Genomic DNA, 21,622 nt, shown 5'->3' with positions numbered 1-21,622 from the left:
TTTTGACGTACTAAGTCATAATCATGAGATAAGTTGAAATTATGAGATAAAAATTTGAAATGATAAATGATGGCATAAAAAGTCAAAATGTCATACTAAAGTCAAAATTATGACAATATGTTATGTTATATTATGACTTTTTATGTTATAATGTCAACATTTTATCTCGTAATTATGATTTAGCATCTAATAATATAGATTTTTATAATCATAATTATGATTTACCAAAGCATTTTCCCCCCCATTCTTCTTCTGTAAATATCAGCCAATACAGATAAATAAAAAAAGATCTCTAATACTGGCAGATAACCAATATGGTACCGATATGACAATGTCTTTTTTCATTCTGGTGCTCTACACATTCCCAGACTACCCGTCATGATTATGAGATAAAAAATATGAAATTATGACAAATTTATTGAGGAAAAATTATGAGGTACCAAGTCATAATTATGAAATAAAAAGTCTAAATTTTGACGTACTAAGTCATAATCATGAGATAAATTGAAATTATGAGATAAAAATTTGAAATGATAAATGATGGCATAAAAAGTCAAAATGTCATACTAAAGTCAAAATTATGACAATATGTTATGTTATATTATGACTTTTTATGTTATAATGTCAACATTTTATCTCGTAATTATGATTTAGCATCTAATAATATAGATTTTTATAATCATAATTATGATTTACCAAAGCATTTTCCCCCCCATTCTTCTTCTGTAAATATCAGCCAATACAGATCAATAAAAAAAGATCTCTAATACTGGCAGATAACCAATATGGTACCGATATGACAATGTCTTTTTTCATTCTGGTGCTCTACACATTCCCAGACTACCCACTCGTCCTGTCATCAACACTCCTGTAGTGAGCGTGGTGGTCCACAGGGACGGAGAGCCTCTCCCCACCCCACTCCAGAGACCCATCACCCTGAACTTCAGGCTCCTGGAGACCCACGAGAGGACCAAACCTGTGTGCGTCTACTGGAACCACTCCATCCCGTGAGTCCTTAATGAATGACCAGATTATATATTTTTTTCTGATTTGGCAAGAATAAGCCAATCTCTGCTTGTGCTGTTATTATTGGGTAATCATTTATTTTATACATATATATATATATAGTTTGGGGTCGGTAAGATTAATTTAAGAAATTAATACTTTTTATTCAGCAGCGGTGCATTAAATTACTCAAAAGTGACAGTATAATGTTACGAAAGATTTTTATTTAAAATGCTGAACTTTTGAACTTTGCGTTCATCAAAGGATCCTGAAAAAATGCATCATGATTTTTCACAAAAATGTGCAGAAAATCAGCATATTAGAATGATTTCTGAAGGATCATGTGATACTGAAGACTGGAGTAATGATGCTGAAAATTCAGCGTTGCATCATAGAAATAAATTACATTTTAGAATATATTCATAGAAAAGATTTATATTTAATTTTAAATTTATAGAGTTATATTAAATTGTAATTAAATTGCTGTTTTACTGTCAAATAAATGTAGCCTTGGTGAACATAAGAGACTTCTTTCTAAAACATAAAAACATCCTAGCAACTCCAACTTTTGAATGGTAAAGTACAGTAAATTACTGACTGAATTAATTCAATTTTTTCAAAATATTTAATCAAAATTCACTGAAAAATTAGCTTGTTTGAAAATCTACCAGCATACTCATCAGTGAAAATACATTCATTTCTCTCTCTCTCTCTCTCTCTCTCTCTCTATATATATATATATACACATATACACACACATATATATATATATACACAAACACACACACACACACACACACACACACACAATTAAAAACCACCCAAACCCCCTATAAATCTTGATCGTACATTGTTGCTGATTGATTGTCTCTTCTCAGGTCTGGCTGTGGGTTTGGATCCTCAGGGTTATGGAAACCCTGACTTCTGTTGGCTCTCTGTTTATGACACTCTTATCTGGAGCATCACAGGACCAATCTCCATAGTAGTGCTGGTCAGTTTGTGTATTTTAATCTTATTTAACACAGTGGAAGCACTGCATTCCTTTCCATCTCCCAACTGATGTATTTGGTTTTGAGTAAATAATGGAAAATAAACCTCTTTGTTTAACAGATAAATACAGTCCTAATTGTGCTGGCAGCCAAAGCCTCGTGTGGACGGCGCCAGCGAACGGAAAAGTCAGGAGCAATGTAAGTTCAGTGAGAAAGCTTAAAGGTCAAACTGAACAATAATAAGCAGGTACAAGCTAATCTTTTTCATCATTCTCATTTGCTCTTGTGCAGCTCTGCTCTTCGAGTGGCCTTCCTCCTCCTGTTGCTCATCAGCGCCACCTGGCTGCTGGGTCTAATGGCAGTCAACAGTGATGTGTTGTCCTTCCACTACCTCTTTGCCATCCTCAGCTGCTTGCAGGTACATACAGTATGGTCATGTGCATGGGCATTTGCATTAACCATTGGGCTAGGCGGGGCTGAAGCCCCGGGGCCCGAGTATCTCTTTGCCATCCTCAGCTGCTTGCAGGTACATACAGTATGGTCATGTGCAGGGCCGCATTAACCATTGGGCTAGGCGGGGCTGAAGCCCCGGGGCCCGAGCAAGGAGGGGGCCTGTGATTGGCTGTAGAGTAGATTGATGGACATCGGTAGCGCCGATCGCAAAAAAAACCACCACGCCCCTCATTTTGTAGTGCTATTATTTAGTGGAGTTTTCCGTAAATTCCATGCATTACCATTAGAGATTAAAACGTCACATTTGAATTTGTTTTACCAATCAAATGCATTTATTATATATTTTACTTTTGAACAAACTGTGCACGTAGCCTATCTATCAGGTGATCACTGCGCCTAATGTCTGCATTCACCTCTCTTCACTTCATTCTGGTGTAATCTAGAAATGGTCATGCAAAGAACAATCTGCGATAAGTAAAAATGTCAACTATTCTTAAAAAAAAATTTAGGAGAGAGGGGAAAACATGAGGTAGTCACTAAAATCCACAGCTAGTTTATTTTACTAAAGCTGATGATGGAGTGGGAGTTGTGGAAGCGCAAATGGACCGGACACATGGAGCAGATAAAAACACAGCGTCATCGTCCCCACAGATTTTAGGTTAGTTTGATTATTAACTTGATAGATGTAGCTATAGTGCTTTTTGTGTTTGAACAAACTCTATAGGGCTAGTATATTCGCTTATGGGTTGAGAAATTCATTTTGCGCGTCAAATGTAAGCTTTTCATTTAAACACATTTTAAGCATTTTGGTTTAAAAACTAATTTAACTGTTCAGGGACATTAAGCAGTGGGACAGAATTCATTTTGGCAAATGCGCGCGTTAAGACGGTTTCTGATACTTCCTCGTACAGCGCCTTACTTACTAAACTAAGCGCGAATAAAAACAGCGCGAATAACATGAAAGTTAAAACAATTTTAAAAGATGAGGTAAAAATATTAATCAAAATATAAACATGGATAATTAAACACAATGCAATGGGAATTACTTAATGTGTTTTATATAAACCATATGGGATTGGATTGCTCTCTTTAACAGACCGTTTTGCTTGTGTATTATGACAAATGTGTATGTATTTAATTATTCAGTAATGATGTGTATTTTTTTAATTTCAGGGCATTTGCATCTTCTTTTTCCACTGTATTCTCAACAAAGACGTGAGGAGGAACCTTAAAAGTACCTTTACAGGGAAGAAAGTACCAGCTGAAGATCCCAGTACAACACGGGCTACCTTACTCACAGTGAGTCTGACACATTTTCAGTTAACAAAATAAATAAGTTAATTAAAAATGAAAAATTCATGTATAGGCCCAATGTATTTACTGACTAATCACTAACAGTGAATCTCTTCATCTGTCATCCCAGCGTACTCTGAATGGTGACGTCTACACGGAGGATGGAGGTCTGTACCGGACCACCATTGGAGAGTCCACTGTTTCTCTAGAGACCTCTGTTAGATCAGGCAAGAGTCACGGCAGCAGCTACCTTGTTTCCACACTCAGGTAATGCACCAGGAGTGAATTACAATTTTAGATATTTTTTATTGAATCCTACAACTGACCAATCAGAATTAAGTATTTCTTAAACATTCGTGTAATAAAACAATGTTTCATTTGAAATGCTAATGCAAAATATCTCCATACCTCCTCGTTAACCTCTTAAAATGAGAATCGTGTATCATTTGAACTTCCCCAGACCCCTTGATTTTTCTCTCATATATTAATGGTCTAAATATATCTGGAATTATGAACTATTAGGTTAGGCAGTATTTGCACTAACCTATTTGCACCAATTATTAGCTGTTATATTGTGCGTAAACGTCTCAAAGGGGCATTCGATTTTAGGTCACTCCACTGAATATCTTTACTTGAGACTAAGTTCATTATGACTATCAGTGGGTGTACTTTAGCCATATTTATGACTTATATTTTTTACCATAACCACTGACAGAGCCCTACAGTATTGTAATTCACAGCACAGTGTCATCTGTTACATGGATCTTATATTGGATCCAATGTGTATTGCTTCACATGTTTGATCTCTCAGACACACTTCTAACTGCAAAGCGTAGCGGTAAAGCATATGCCATTTACAGAGAAAAAGTTATTAACTAATCAGAGAAGAAATTCTGGTCATATATGTAATATTGCTATATTGGCAGCTGCATTTGTGAACATTTCACATGCAACATACTGTCACTGAATAACTTTAGTGTGACTCCACTTAATGTAATGATGATTATGTAATAATGTATAGATTTGATGTTGTTTTCACTCAGGGAGAAGAAGCGCAGCATATCGTCTAATGGTGGAAATGTGGGGCATGACGAAGGAGACTCGTCGCTCTTCTTCCACAAGAGTAAAAAGGCAGAAGGTGAGGACAGAAATAACCCTTAGGAGCATGCAACTATTTTTAAAACCATTGAAGGCTCAGCTGGTATCATAACCTCTGAATAATAATTTTCTGTTATTTTCAGACTCGGATTCGGACAGTGAGCTCTCAGTGGATGAACACAGCAGCTCCTACGCTTCCTCCCACTCCTCGGACAGCGAGGACGAGGCCAGGCACTCCAGGACCAAATGGAATAACGAGAGAACGCCCATCCATAGCACTCCGAAAGGTGCCTGTAGCCTCTTCTGTGAACTCTGACCTGCTCTTTTATGTGTTTTATTCATTTTATTTTTATTTAAACTTGGATTTTTGATAACTTTACTCATGTTGTTCTGCAGTTGATGCTGTGTCCGGTCAAGGGAAGCCATACTGGCCGCAGGAGCCGCCCACAGCCTGTGAAAGTGAGGAGCCGGGTGGTCCAGAGAAACTGCGGGTGGAAACAAAAGTGAATGTGGAGCTTCATCAAGGGAATAAATTAAATCACAATGGAGATGTGTCGCAAAGTGAGAGTTCACCCAGTCAGCCAAACAGCAACCAGTTACCCAGAAGAGGTGAGCGACAACTACTTAAACGAAATAAAAATTACTACTTAAAAACAAAAACTAAAGGGAAAAACAATTAAGAAACAAGTGAATGAAACCATTTTAGTACTTGAAAAATTTTCTTCCTACATAAGTTAGTAATTAATAATAGTATAATAAAATATAATAATTTATTAGATAATATGTATCTACATATATATATATATATATATATATATAAATAAAATATTCTGTATTATATTATATTAGTACCTTTATTAGGTACTAATAACCTTGATGACCAATATTACAATTATATTTAATCATTTAATAGAGAATAGAGTACTGTAAAATAATTAATTACACTATTATTATTATTATTATTTTTTTTTTTCAAAATTTAAAAACTAGAAAAAATAAATAAATAAATAAATTATTCTATTAAAATATTCTGTATTATGTTATATTGTATTATGTTAGTACATTCATTAGGCATTTAAAAGAACAAGATCACTGATATTAAAATAATATTTAATAATAATAAATTAAATAATACAATTATAATAAAATAGCAAAAATTATAATACAAAAATCTAATTGATTTGTGCCTATTCATGAATTTTATTACAAAAATAAACTATTTCTTTAATTAGAATATATTATATATTTTAAATAATATAATTGTGTGTGTATATATATATATATATATTCTATTAAAATATTATATTATACTATCATTTCCCTTTTATTAGGCATTTTAAAGAACAAGATCACATATCCACCCCCACTGACGGACAAGAACATGAAGAACCGCTTGAGGGAGAAGCTCAGTGACTACAACCCACCCCAGATCCCCCGAAAGACTCCATCGGTGGGGTCAAACGAGGGGGTTCGCTCAGGAACCGAGGCCAACAGCATCATCATCAAACCACCTCCATTACCACCTCAGTCTGCACTGAACGGGATGACCGTAGAGCTGGGCACGAGCCCCGTCACCCTGGCGGACAAAGACTTTGATTCGGAGTGAGTTGGAGGTCATATGCTGATCATTAGGATTTATTTGGTCACTTTCTGATTGTAACACCTCTCTTTCTTTCTCTTGTTAGTGGCAGCAATGAAACATCAATCTGAGTCTTCAACTTGAAGGATGCTGAATGAACTGGAGCGGGTTTGAATCAGTTTCTGTGTCCCCACTATTATTAAAGCACAACATTGTCCTGCTCTGAAATTGTTTTTAGTATTTATAAAGGTTCATTTAATACAAAAGGAAGCCGGGCGCTAGCTATCCCAGCATTCCAAAGTGCTACATTGTCCAAGTTGAGCAGAAAAGTTTTCTGACATCGAAAAGGATAAAGTTGATCTGGAGTTACAGCAAAAGACTTTGATATTATTTAGCATTTGTACAGTTTATTCCAGAATTCATCAGTCATAAAAAGATGACTTATGATGTGTAAGTAATGTTTATAGTGACATTTTGTATTTTAGATGTGTAATAGGGTTATCTGTAAAATTGTAAATTAGGATTTCACTGTGATGCCAATATTGAATATTTATGTTTACTGTGGTATTTTTTACAGCACTGTTTTGAATGTTTATGTTGTGTTTTTTTATACTGTGCATTTTTAAGCAGATGAAGCTTAATACGTCGTTTTATTTTTTGCCCCAAATGTCTGAATTTTCTTTCCCCCAGTTATGTTTCAGATGAATTATTAGGATGAAGATGACCATCATACACACTGTCTGTCATTGGGTTCAATGGTCAGGTGTGTTTTACAGTGATTACCTCTTACAGTATTTTACATCTTATGTTCAGCATGCCTTAAAGTCTTTGCCAGTGCTGTACATAGAAAAACAGTGTTTTGTTTGCTCTGCATATAAATTACCAACAAAGAATCAAAAGATTCCTAAAGTGCCTGTCGACTATTTAATAGCTCTGCCAAACCTCTTGTGTAAATAGTATAGACTGAGACATTCAGGGAGCCGTTCTTTTGTTTTTACTCATGTTAAAGATCAGTCTATGTGAAAGTGATGTCAGGTCAGTAACTATGTAATCTGTAATAGTTTAGAAGCATTTATTGATCGGTAGTCCTTAAAGGGTTATTTCACCCAAAAATGAAAATTCTGTCATTAATTGCTCACCCTCGTGTTGTTTGAAACCCGTAAGACCTTAATTCATCTTCGGAACAAGATTTAAGATATTTTTGATCAAATCTGAGGGCTCTCTGACCCACCCATAGACAGCAAGGTAACTACCACGTTCAAGGTCCAGAAAAGTACCAAGATGATCGACAAAGTAGTTCGTGTGACATCAGTGGTTCAACTGTAAAGTTATGAAGCTACGAGAATACTTTTTTGCGCAAAGAAAACAAAAATAATGATTTTATTCCACATTTTCGTCTCTACTGCTTCAGTTGTGGACGCGCGTTCACGGATCTGGGTCAGCGCCGCCACACGCTCGTGTATATGGTACTGTCGTGAAGTACCAAATACGTTGTCTTACGGGTTTGAAACAACACGAGGATGAGTAATTAATGACAGAATTTTCATTTTTGGGTGAACTAACCCTTTAAGTGAACACACATTATCACATGAAATATATTAAATGTGTATCCATGAAATACCTCCATTACTTGTCAAAGCTCCTAGATATTAGATACCAGCATGTAAAATAAGGTATTTATATTCTTACTATTCGCACTGATAAAACATTTGAACATTGTAAATAAATGAATTTAAAAGATTTAATTAAAAATCTGTATGAACTTGTATCTTTTTTTCCCCTCACTAAAATGACTAATATTTCTAACTATTTGCTATAATGAAATTCCTTCATAATACACTACTGTTCAAAAGTTTGAGATATGTGATTTTTTTTTTTAAATGTATATGGTTTTATTCAACAAGGACACATATTTGACAGTAAAGACATTTATGAGATTTACTTTCAATTCATCAATAAATATAAATAAAAAATAAATCCGTTTCCTCAAAAATATTAGGAAACACAATGGTTTTTAACATTGATAATAATGAAAAATGGTTCTTGCACAGCAAATCAGCATATTAGAATGATTTCTGAAGGATCATGTGACAATGAAGACTGGAGTCATGACAGCTGAAAATTCAGATTTGCATCACATGAATAAATTACACCTTAAAATATATTAAAATAGAATAGAGTTTTAATTTTTTTTATTGAACCAAATAAATGCAGCCTTGGTAAGCAAAGTGACAAAAACATTAAATAAATAAATACAAAATCTTGTATCTTTTTTTCCCCTCACTAAAATGACTAATATTTCTAATTATTTGCTATAATGAAATTCCTTCATAATACACTACTGTTCAAAAGTTTGAGATATGTGATTTTTTTTTTTTTTTAAATGTATACGGTTTTATTCAACAAGGACACATATGTGACAGTAAAGACATTTATGAGATTTACTTTCAATTCATCAATAAATATAAATAAAAAATAAATCAGTTTCCTCAAAAATATTAGGAAACACAATGGTTTTTAACATTGATAATAATGAAAAATGGTTCTTGCACAGCAAATCAGCATATTAGAATGATTTCTGAAGGATCATGTGACAATGAAGACTGGAGTCATGACAGCTGAAAATTCAGATTTGCATCACATGAATAAATTACACCTTAAAATATATTAAAATAGAATAGAGTTTTAATTTTTTTTATTGAACCAAATAAATGCAGCCTTGGTAAGCAAAGTGACAAAAACATTAAATAAATAAATACAAAATCTTGCCAACCCCAAACTTTTTAATGATAGTGAGTTAGTCAATTTAAGTGAACAAAACTTTAAAAATTCATGAATTATTTAAAAAATAATTATTAAACATGCTCCCCCATCTACCATGCTACTGAATGATTACCAGACTCAAATACCATAGTATTTTCATGATTATTTATGTGATAAAAACTTGCTGTTTGATTATGGTGACGTGTTAAAAAAGTGTTTAAAAAAACATGGCTTTACCAATGGAACCATGGTAATTCCCATTATAGTATTTGGAAGTGTTTTGCTAGTATTGTGTAATGAAGTGTAGAATAAACAAGTCAAATATAAAATGTTAAAATGTAGATAGAAAGTATAATGTGTGATTAACAGACAGAACGTTATCTCTGACGGTTCAGTTGATTAAAAGTAAAAACAATGATCTGTCATTGCGCGCCACCTAGTGGACACACAATCATCCAGTGGTCGAGGCTAACTGCAGTGCAAACCCCCCAAAACGAGTCAAACCAGACCTGTCACATAGCCGTCTAGACCTAAAGGCGTATGTTCACGTCCAAACAAGTCCACTTCAAAAGAATTACAGATAAATCATACACCTTCGCGTTTGTTTTCATCCTCGCGTGCGTATATGACGCATAAACTTTAAGCATGGATTTGACAGAGTTATGGGATTAATGTCCGCCTCGCTTGTTAAGACACAACAGGCCCTCTATTGTTGTTTAATATTCAAAATACATCAACTAACTTGAGCACATTTTACTTCATTCACGAAGAAGGAAGATTTGAGAGCGTTTCTATTTGATAAGAGACGACTGTCAGTTATCGGCCCCTTTAAGAGCGTCTGTCGCTGTCATTGACGAAATTTCCTGCTGTGAAGTGAGTCTCGCTGGATATCAACAACAGATTGAAACGAACCCCAAATGATGGTTTGCCGTTTGCATGCGATTCTAATCCGTAATAACGCTGGAAATAACATCTGACAGCTCAGGGAAGATCAATATGTGTCCGCTTGGGCATTTATCGCCGGGGTTCTCATCATCGAGCTGGTAGCAGGTGGCGACAGAGCGGGGCGAAGCTCGAATATTCATGACTTCCTGTTAATGAAACTTAATTACGAATTCCGTGCAAGGTGGGTAAAAAAAACTTTCTTCCCCTTTCTGGGTGTTAATCCCGCGGCGGGCGGGGGTGCATGTTACAGTGTGTCAGACTGAAGAAGCTTTTGTTACATTGTTGCGTTTGAATTCGAATCCTCAAACTCATTTACAGCGCGAATGTGCCACATTGTTTGTAGTTTCGCACAGCTGCAGCGCGTTTTCTGTACACATGTTTATTTCACGGTTTTATTTAGGCTAATATATTTTGTGGCTTAATGTGACAACCATCCCTTAGCCTCAAGACGAGGTAAGAAACGATTTCCAATATTTTGCACGCGCACGAAAGCCGCCATTCTCCACGGCATCGATCTAGAAGATGTTGTGTAGTGATGAAAGGCGTTTAGGTCAAGGCATTAATCGGCAATATATTGATGGTGCAACTGTGTCAACCCTCGATGTTTTATTGATGAGATCCAACTTGAACTACACGGTGAGGTGATGATGATGCAAAACCCTGGAGCAGAATGCTTGGAAATAAAACGTGCTAATAAGACGCTTGTTGAGAGTGCAGTACACGAGAAACAAAATGTATGAACGCGCAAAACATTGCTGTCGGATAATAGGCTGCAGAGTATGACAATAGGTGCGGATGATGGGGTTTAGAGAGAGTGGGGGAATGGAGATGTCTGACACAATGCCGGTGTCGAAGGGAGCACAGACGAGCAGCCTGACCGCTAAACTCATTGTCAGAGTCGGGGAGAGTGAAAGGGGAGTCGCTCAGTGGCCTCATAGTTGTGGTAGTCATGGTGTTTACCTATGATGTAATTGTAATGGGTGTTATTAATGTAGCCTAGAAGTAAGTGCTGCGTTACAATAGAGTGGCGTTTTGAATAGAGTACAGCATAGAATCATAGTCACAGAATGTTGTTTTGTTTTCTATTGTAAAACAGACTTGTTAATTATACTTTCCCGGTTAAAAGGGAACGTTCTCAGAACTTTGGTTAACATTCTAGCAAGGTTCTCGCAAAGTTACTTCCTCCTGTGAAGTTAAAGTTCATGGAGTTAATGTAAAGTTATCTGGTCTTTAATAACATTTTGGGAATGTTAGCAAAAGCATTTATACGTTGTTTATGGAAAGTTTTTCTGAAACATTTTAGTTGGACATTCGTCTGAAGCCCAAAGTATACTTCAGATTTGGCGCAAACGCTTGGCGCATGCGTAGAGCCGAACACACAGTCTTTCTATGGCCCTGTCCTAAATGGCACACGTCCTGTGCACTTGTAAACCCAAATTATACTTAGAACATGTAGGCTATACTCCACACAATGTCTGCATGATGTAAATTTCGTCAGCAGGATGGTCCAAGGACGTCCATGCACGCAACAGTTGGAGCAAGCTGAATGTTGCTGAGATAGAAGAGTCCACTAGGTGGTACTGCGCACGGGTCAAACTTATCCATCCGCGGTTGAGTATACTTTGAAAGCTGTGCGAACGTTGCTGCGCACAAGGGCCCTGTCCCAAATGGCACCCTAAACCCTCGTGTCTTCCTCGGAATCCGCACTTTCGTGACGTAATGCTGCTTTGACTGTGGGGTAGAAGAAGTCTGCTGCGGAGCTCGCCACAGTGCGAGCTCGGCAGAAGAGTGGCTCGAGGGCGCAGAACGGCCGCAAAGGGGGCGCTCGCGAGCACCCTTCTGAACGCTAAAATGACTAATTGGACACCCTGCGGTCTGGTGGACTTAATGGACACGAGCACGAGGCGGCCATTGTAAGTCCGCAAGACCGAAAGTCCACATGAAGTGTGCCATTTGGAACAGGGCCAAGACAGAGCGAACCACAGAAAATTAGCTTTCAGAAGAATGCTCGCGAGCGCCCCCTTTGTGGCCGCTATGCGACCTAGATGCGCTCTTCTGCCGAGCCCACCATGAGGCGACTCCACTAAAGATTTCTACTTAACGAGGTGGCGTTATGTAACGAAAGTGTGGACTTGTGTATAATAAATATATAAAGTGTCAACGTATAGCTACTCCATTTGATGGACGTGAGCCCTAGCACTCAACAAGTGCACACTAGGAAGTTTAGTCCTTGTTCAGTGTCTGCAGTATCTCTCTCCAGAAGTCATCTATAAAAATATCTTTGTACTTATTTAAACTAGAGAATCTTAACTTGTCACAAGTGCTCATCAGCGGAGCCATCTGTTTTTGTTAACATCTCCAGTAGTTTGTTGTTGTTCTGTCTCATCAATTTCTTGTTCTATTGTGAAACGATGGGCAATGATGCCACCTTATGGACAAACCAATTAGTTACACAATTCAAGGCGCATGTCCAAGCTAAGTGTATAATGTATGCGCAGCTAAAATAATGCGCTCGTACAGTACGCATGTACTATGCTGGTGATGACATTTGCATCATGCACACTGTATGCTTACCATAGCAGTCATGTAAAAACCAAAACTTTTTAAAAGTTATATTTATGAGCTTTTTAATGCCTTTAATGTGATAGGACAGTAGAGAGGAGACAGGAAAGGACTGGGCCGAGAGAGGGGAACAAGATCGGTGAAGGACCACGAGACTGTAATCGAACCCGGGTCACTGCAAGTGCAGTTGCGTTACATATCGGCGCACTAACCATGAGGCTATCCGCCCCGACAGGGCTTAACATTTTTATACGTTACCACTTATTAGTTTAAGTAGGGATGCACCGATATGAAAATTTTGGCCGATACCGATAACCGATTACTCTTTATTTTTGAAAGCCGATAACCAATATGTTGGCCGATAAATCTATGTGGCATTCCCAGAATTCAGACAAAAATGTTTTTCATAACTTAAAAGGAACATTAGCAAGGTGTTCTTAGAACACATTTTTATTAGCTGAGTTGTCGGTTGGATGATTATGTGATGGACACGGACTAAAAACCTGTACATCATTCCAGTCCTAAAATTTAGAACCTTAATATTATCTCTCTCTTGCTCTGAGTGGGTTTCTCTCAGTAGTATGAAGGAGTGTGAGATATAAAACATGGAGTGGATCTTGAGTGGAGTGATTACAGAATGCTTTTAGAGCCAATCGCGGTTGTTCCACTTGTTGGTTAAAAGGATATTTCACAAAAAAAAAAAAATGTAATTCTTCTGCAGAAAACAAAAATGAATAAAATAAAAAAAAATGTTGGTTACTAAATGGTTTTGGTGCCCTAAGTTTTTTTATGTCATGGACAAAAACACTTGAGACATTTCACAAAATATTAATGTTCCACAAAAGTAAGTCTTAAAGGTTTGAAATGACGTCTGAGTAAATGATGATGGAATGTAAATTTTTGAATGAACTATCCCTTCAAACAGATGCTAGGAATTTTTCCTCCACCTAAACTTGTAGGTTGATTGTTGGTAGAGCTCCACCCAAAAGCTGTGCAGACTAGTGAGGAGTGGGAAAGTTAAACTCATGCTCCACCCTGAACAAATCAAACTTGCTCAACCACTTGTCTCAAAACTTTCTCCCAATTCTGTGTATTTGGCCTTCAGTGGGGATCCTTTATCCTAGATCATTTTATTTTATATATATATATATATATATATATATATATATATATATATATATATATATAATTTCTACTTTTAAAGACAGTTTTAATATATATATATATATATATATATATATATATATTAGTATTTATTTATTTTTAATTTGACCATAAAATAGTCCATAAGACACGAATGCTATGTTCCAAGTCTTCTAAAAAGTGTGCATACTGCATGCAAACCCTGTTCCCTTAAGATCATGTCATTTTTGGGCAAACTGTTCGTTATTTTCTGGAACATAAGAGAGGAAAGGATGTTTTTATTGTACTGTAGGCCTGATTTACTGTAGTACTTTTTCCCAAGCAAAACTTTTGTATGAAAAGGACATGATTAGTTTTGATGTTTAACACGCTGTCATAACTTCTCATAAAACGACGCAATCTAATGAGTTAAAACATTGTAAATCTGACAAATCTAGACACGGGTGATAAATATCATCCGCTCAAGCTATTTCCCTTTCCCTTGTGTGAGCTGCATGAAACGTCTGCTTATTGTCAAAAGAAGTCCCTTTCTAATTCACAGGATGCCAAACTCAGGCTGCTTAAGAACAAGACGGCTGGCGTTAAACCTCAGTCCTGTCATTATCATGTACAGCATGTTGTCTGAGCTCTGGAAGTGAAATTAGAACTCTGCTGGAGGTTTAGAGTGTCTAGGCACGCATACGGCCGCTTTGTTTCCAGGCCTGCTTTGTTTGCGGTAAGGTCAACTAACTGCAGGGAATGCAGAGTTTGGAACACCAATAGCATTATTTTGTACAACACCGTGGGCCTTTGGTTCCTGGAGAGTTTTTTTGGATATATAATCCAGTCACATGTTGCAAAGCTGTGTTAGTGCTTTAGTCTCGGCATTCTCAGGGAATTTTTTTAGATGCACAAAGACATTTAAGACGTTGCCCGAGGAAGAGCACAATAGTTCATGACCTGCGTCTTTCCATGAGTTTAACAGCCAAATGTGCTGTTTCCATTTGTTATCATAGCAATCAGCACATACAGTATATTAGGATTAAAAGGACAGACACCTCAAAATTTAAATTGTCATTATTTACTCTCCCTCATGTCATTCTTAACCTGCATGACTGAATTTCTTTGTGGAACACAAAAGGAAACCGTTTGAAGAATGTACTAGCTTCTTATTTCCAAATAGTTAACATTGATGCTGCAAAATGATACAAAAGCACGTAAAAGTATTTTAAATGAGGCTCCTCAAACTTGTGGTTTCTTCTAAAGCCATATGGTAGCTTTGTGTGTTATTTTTAACTAAAAATACTAAAACGTTTATTATATGAAATGTTAAATTAATCCAAATAAAGCTCAAATAAAATAAAATATAAAATTTTAAATGGAAAAAATAAAAAAATCAGAAATGTTTTCATAAGTTACTTTAAAGTATGAAAAATACTCAAACTAAAACTGATAAATATAAATTTAAAGATAAATATTTATGAAAATAATACTTTTAAATACTTTGAAAACGGATAAATGGTTGATTTGAAACTTTGACACCATTTTGCCTAAATAAATTACAAATAAAACACCTAAAATGTTCAAAGTAAATTAATCATTATAAATGCTACGAGTGAATTTAGGCATCACAATGTACAGTGAGTGTTGGATGACAGCAAAGGTACTTTCAAAATAAAAATCGTAAAAAATATCCAATATCAACAATATTTACAGATTTTTTTTTCAAGTCAAATCTTTTCAAAGAATCAGTTAATCCAGTTCACAAAAGCAGCCTAAATGATTATTTCAAAAATTGGAAGTCATACAGATTTGGAACGACATGGAGGTGAGTAACAATCACTTTTAGACCGGAGAAGTTTGAAATCAATGTCTGGTTTTCCTCGTGCATCAAACCGTCACAATCAGCTGTGTACAACAGGGGTCACGCTATGAGAGTGAGGATCATGGGGCCTCTACCTCTGACCCACATACTGTACAGTACAGGGTCCTGCGCCACACTAGTCCGACATCAGCTGATCTCTTTGAGATTGTAGCAATTTCTCACAGCCAGTTCAAGCAGCCCATTATTGCCTCTACAGTTCACAGGCCTCAATAGCAGGGAGACTATTATTGTGCAGGCGAGTGACTGTCAGTTGCACATTATTCCTGAGCCGACTTCTTTCGCCAAGAATGGTTGGCTTTGTCTTACTCCACTGCTGGGTTTCACTTGGACAATAAGATAGCATACTAAATAAAGTATGTAAATATTCATTTTATGGTACTTTTATTTTTCAACGTGTGCATTTAAGAAATAAAAAATCCAGAACGTGGTCTAAATGATAATGATATTTATCGAGAGGTATTATGTAGTCGTGCAACATTTCTTCATTGCTGCACCGTTTCAAAAGATGCTTTTGTCCTTACAGGGTTACCACCCGCCATGTTAAGATAAAGACACAGGTCTCTGTGTTGAACATGCTAAAGCGATTGGATAAGATAAGGTTCAGAGGACCGAAGCGAGATGAGTTCCTAGACCTTGCCGAGTCCCCCAACGCATCTGACAGCGAATGTAATGAAGACGTCCCAGTAAAACACCGGAGCTCCATCAAAGAAACAGAAGAGCAGCGAGACCCTGTAAGTGACGTTTTTTCATCTGTGGGAAATATCAAGGGAGAATCTGTCAAAGTGCTGAATGCATTTTGTTTTTAAAAATGTGCTTGTGGTGTTTGTCTCTGTAGAAAAATGTAGAGATGCGATAAGATTGTGAAAAATGATGTTAACCTGTATTTTGAAGATTTTGTAACACCAGTCATAGAAAGTCATTCAGTTCAACAAGAAATCATAATTTACTTAAAGGGTTAGTTCACCCAAAAATTAAAATTCTGTCATTAATTACTCACCCTTGTGTTGTTCGAAACCCATAAGACCTTCGTTCATCTTCGGAACACAATTTAAGATATTTTTGATTAAATCTAGGGGCTCTCTGACCCTCCCATAGACAGCAAGGTAACTACCACGTTCAAGGTCCAGAAAAGTACCAAGATGATCGACAAAGTAGTCCGTGTGACATCAGTGGTTCAACTGTAAATTTACGAAGCTACGAGAATACTTTTTTGCGCAAAGAAAACTAAAATAACGACTTTGTTCTGCATTTTCGTCTCTACTGCGTCATTAGTGGACACGTGTTCACAACAGTATCATGATGATGATGTCATAACGCCGGATCTGGGTCAGCGCCGCCACACGCTCGCGTCATGATACTGTCACCACAAGTGACGCAGTAGAGACGAAAATATTAAATAAAGTCGTTATTTTTGTTTTGTTTTGAGAAAGATTATTTCATTTTGCAAAATGAGATTCAAATATCCAAGCCAGTAAATTCCTATCACTAATTCAGATCTGCATATTCTGGTATGTAACACCCACTTTTCACCATCCAATCAATCCCAGATTGGTGAAATTGTCAAAATAAAAGTTATTTAATTTATTAAATTTTTTCATTTGTAGCTCCTGTTTTGATGGAAATGTCATGTGAAATGAAATTGGTTGGGAATGAGGTTTCACTTTTTTTGACAATTTGCTTTCAGTGGGAGTTCAGAAAAAAATATATATAAATAGCTATGCAATTACAGTGGAAGTCTATGGGCTAACATGCAGTAGTTTCCCATAGACTTCCACTGTAAATGCATAACTAATATTTATTTATTTATAACTGGGGTTTATATAGAAATGTGAATATCAATCAAATATTCCTTTGAGTTTTTTGAACATATACTCAGAGTAATATTATTAATAATAGTAGCAATAAAAAAAACATGTATTCCTGTGACTTTCTTCCAGCCTGCATTTAGTTTCTGTTCTTTGCCTTGTATTAAGAGGCAGACAGCCAAATTCCCAACGGAGTTTCAGCCCAAACATCCATTTGCTCCAGTGTATTTCTTTCTGTATAAATGACCTCTTCCTGTTGTTGCAGCTGAGATTGCCCTCCGTCGTTCACATCCACAGACTTCACAGGCCCTAGTCTTAAAAACAATCTTTGTGAAGCTGCGCTATCTTTTACTGTGGTCATTTGTTTCTGATGCCACCCTGTGTTTAGCACTGAACTTTAGTGTTTTGCATGACATTTTACAAGAAAAGAACTGACTGGAATCCAAGTTCAGACAAAATAATGTTATTACGGGCTTTTATATAGGACGGCCTCGTCCAAGCACATTTTCAAAGAAATTGCATTTGCTGCATATAATTTGATAAGCACAGGAAAGCTCACCTAAGAGATTTGTTGTGTCTCTGTGAGCTGGTCACTATGGTTACAGCTGCCGCACTGGCATCCGGTTGGTGACTAGAAGCTGTGATTTGTCGAATCCTGGTTATGCTGAACCTCTGTGAAGACGATGCTGTAATGTCTCTGGCAGGCTGGAGCCACAGATGCTAATGGACTCTCATTTATTAGACTGTAACATGGCCATATTCAGTATTGTTAGATTAAAGAGAATGTCCATTAGACGATCATTCTGATGTTTAATTGACCTTAACAGCTATTTAATGTTGCCATTGCTGTGAACCTTAAGCTTCTCATATTTTCTCTTACTCTTTGTTTCCAGGCTGGTTCAGGGACCATGTCTGCTGCTCCCATCCAGGACTACAAGATGAGTGATGCTGACCGACTCAATGAGGTCAAAGGTCACCTGGAGATAACCTTATTGGAAAAGCACTTTCTTCGTGAGTAATTTCCACAGCATCCTTATTTTACATGGTTACAACTTAATTAATAAATTATTATCACAGGTCCTCAGATAAACGTCCTGCTCTGTTGCTGATTTTTTTTTTCTGTCAGATTTTATAGCCTATTATGGTGCCATTGTCATTTGAGGCATTGTGCTATAAGCTCAGTTTCTTAGCAAGTTACCTCACTGCCTACTGTCTGCATGTCAGCTGTCATGGGACTGGTTGCACGGACAGTGGACTCAACGAAAGTGGAAGCAGTGAACAGTGATTCTAATATTGTTAGAGGCCACATTCAGAAAATCAGTTAGGACTTCTGGGCTGATTTTACATTACTAATTCATATTCATGAGCCAGGCTGTGACTTATATTTCATAAAAATGATAAAATAATATACATAATACATAATATACAATTAAAAATACATACAGTATAAAAATAAAATAAATCAAACAAAAATCTAATTTAGTAAAAAATGTATACAGTGTACATAAAATACATCTTTATAATTCTAAATATTCAAGTATATAATTTTATTAAAGTGTATTATAATTACAATTGTTGTAAATATTTGCTTTTAAGGCAAGACACTACAGGCTAAAACCTTTTTTTCCAAAAAACAATTTTTGAGATGATGTGCTATTTTGTTTTCATAACTTGACTTCTTTCAGACTAGAAAAAAAGAAAACATCCAAAATACACATTTAAATGTGTGTTTTTCTTTACAGTAATTATACTTTATTTGCAATTACAATACATATCTTTAAAGGCCATTTTCTCTAAATACAGTTTTTGTTCTAAATGGTGAATTTACTTTTTAATTGATGGAGTAATAAAATAAATCAAATATTTAACTCTTTTGTCAACAAAATGAAGCAAGAATTTTGAACCTGGATTTATTAAACGTTTAGATTTCCATTCTGGAAATGTGTTCAAATTGCATTTAAACACAAAGTGCATATTTAATTAGATAATGCCTCATTTGCATATTTAAACAAACATTGGAAAGGATGGTGATGTCTATTAACATAAATATTTAGCCTCTTCACCTGTAGTGTCCTACCTTAATACAATTTATAATTTACTTTAATAAAATAATATTAATTATTTATAAATATAGTATACTTTGTTTAAAAGAATTTAATAAAATACAAATCTGTTTTCAGTCAGTATTTCACTTAACACATTCCATCATCTTGGATGTTTATTTTCCCAGCTGAGCTTGTTGCAGTGCTTTCTTGGATTGCTTCCTAATGACCACACCAGTGATACATTTGAAATGCTTTACCTAATTAATGTTCATTAGCCAGACTGTGATTTTTAAATGTAAAAATAAATAAATATACTTTTAATAAAATTATAATCTTTATAATTATAATTTTTATTATTTTTGGAATTGCTTCCCTAAAACCACACCTATGATATCTTGAAATACTTTGGAATCGAGCTATTATATTACATGGTGTCAGATGTTTCAAAATGAACTTTCAGCTTGCATATCCAGAATTTGGAAGAAACCGCTCTTCAGGAAAAAGTGATTTGTCCTCTCAGGCCTGCAGATCTGTAATATATCACGAGCTAAATAGGCGATCGCTCACGGTGTGTCGGTTTATCTCCCTGAGCAGTGCAGTGAGATCACTCTCATTAATGCTGGAGCTGCGTGCACCTTACAGCGATAAACCCACCATGTCTACTGCTGATCCTCTGACCTGTACCACTTCTCAATTAGTGAGACTCTCAGAAGCGGAGATTAGCTTTCCACCGGGGTTCTCACACACACACACACACACACACTGGTTTTCATGTTTTATTGGCACTCTCCATAGTCATAATGGTTTTTATATTGTGCAAACTGTATTTTCTATCCCCTTACCCTAACCCTACCCCTAAAGCAGGGGTGGGGAACGTTGATCCTGGAGGGCCACTCTCCTGCAGAGTTTAGTTCCAACCCTGAAAAACCCTAAAAAAAATACCTAACTGCATCCTGGAGACCTTGATTAGCTGGTTCAGTTGTGTTTGATTAGGGTTGGAGCTAAACTCTGCAGGGACACCGGCCCTCCATGATCAACGTTCCCCACCCCTGCCCTAAAGCATGAAAACTTTCTGCATTTTTAGATCATTCTGTATGATTTATAAGCTGTTTTTCTCATGGGGACCAAAAAAATGTGCCCACAAGGACGAAATTGACTGGTATTACTTTACTAGTGGGGATATTTGGTCCCCATACTGTAACATAGGGAATACCGGGACACACACAGATAACAGATCTAGCATACAGTTTTTGGAGAAGTATCACCTTTTCTTTGTCTGTTTGATTTTTCTTTTTTTCCCCAAGATTGTTGATGTATGATATTATCTTGTTCACCACATGATAATTCAATGTCCCTGTTCATTATATGGGCTTAAACAGAACATTAGATGTGTATTACGAGGTTGGGAGTCTCTGGTCTATTTTTAGAGCTTGTGTTTTGTATTTGTGTGTGTGTGTGTATGCTCATTGCCCTCAAGCACTGCAGTACTGGAAAGCAGCAAAAGGTCAGATCGGGACCGCCAAACTGTTGCTGCCCATAAAAGCAGACTGAACTTATTAATAGTTTGTTATACAACTGAAGCCTCCCTATTTAGAAAAAAAGACCAAACCTGATGAATCACTGTCTTTGAGTTAGCAAGAGAGCATAGAGGTGATTCAAAGCAGTGCATGATGCGGCTTCGGGCTTATATGAGATGTTGTAATAGTTTTGTAACCTCTTTTAGTGCTTTTTCATTTCTGAACTGTCCTGTAGATCAGTGAGTTGTGACCCAAAAATGGATCACAGATCTATGATAGGAACAGTAGAAAAATCATGCAAGTGTAATCATGCATAGTTATTAGAATAATAGAATTAAATATATTTTAATTGATAATAACTATAATAATATGTGTATTTTATATATATATATATATATATTAGTATCTCACAGAAGTGAGTAAACCCCTCACATTTTTGTAAATATTTTATTATATCTTTTCATGTGACAACACTGAGGAAATGACATTTTGCTACAATGTAAAGTAGTGAGTGCACAGCTTGTATAACAGTGTAAATTTGCTGTCCCCTCAAAATAACTC

The 21,622-nt window shown here is 36.2% G+C and overlaps 2 protein-coding genes across 2 annotated transcripts in view; both read left to right on the top strand.

The window, feature by feature from the left end:
• LOC107590849 (cadherin EGF LAG seven-pass G-type receptor 1-like) overlaps nt 1–6,816 on the top strand; it is a 46,621-nt gene extending 39,805 nt beyond the window's left edge. The window contains exons 22-33 of the mRNA XM_016279770.1: nt 840–1,007; nt 1,179–1,180; nt 1,884–1,996; nt 2,116–2,192; nt 2,286–2,412; nt 3,621–3,746; nt 3,871–4,007; nt 4,784–4,878; nt 4,982–5,125; nt 5,235–5,447; nt 6,170–6,440; nt 6,524–6,816. Coding sequence (XP_016135256.1) covers nt 840–1,007; nt 1,179–1,180; nt 1,884–1,996; nt 2,116–2,192; nt 2,286–2,412; nt 3,621–3,746; nt 3,871–4,007; nt 4,784–4,878; nt 4,982–5,125; nt 5,235–5,447; nt 6,170–6,440; nt 6,524–6,548 — 1,498 coding nt within the window. The 3' untranslated portion in view covers nt 6,549–6,816. The remainder of the gene's footprint in view (nt 1–839; nt 1,008–1,178; nt 1,181–1,883; nt 1,997–2,115; nt 2,193–2,285; nt 2,413–3,620; nt 3,747–3,870; nt 4,008–4,783; nt 4,879–4,981; nt 5,126–5,234; nt 5,448–6,169; nt 6,441–6,523) is intronic.
• Nucleotides 6,817–9,820: 3,004 nt separating this feature from the next.
• Nucleotides 9,821–21,622, top strand: part of LOC107590848 (GRAM domain-containing protein 4-like) — a 25,910-nt gene continuing 14,108 nt past the window's right edge. The window contains exons 1-3 of the mRNA XM_016279769.1: nt 9,821–10,306; nt 16,218–16,425; nt 18,393–18,510. Of these exons, the coding sequence (XP_016135255.1) occupies nt 10,278–10,306; nt 16,218–16,425; nt 18,393–18,510 (355 nt within the window). The 5' untranslated portion in view covers nt 9,821–10,277. The remainder of the gene's footprint in view (nt 10,307–16,217; nt 16,426–18,392; nt 18,511–21,622) is intronic.

This window comes from Sinocyclocheilus grahami, unplaced genomic scaffold, assembly GCF_001515645.1.
Source record: "Sinocyclocheilus grahami isolate Dianchi unplaced genomic scaffold, SAMN03320097.WGS_v1.1 scaffold133.1, whole genome shotgun sequence".
NCBI lineage: Eukaryota > Metazoa > Chordata > Actinopteri > Cypriniformes > Cyprinidae > Sinocyclocheilus > Sinocyclocheilus grahami.
This window is presented reverse-complemented; position numbering and strand designations above follow the sequence as displayed.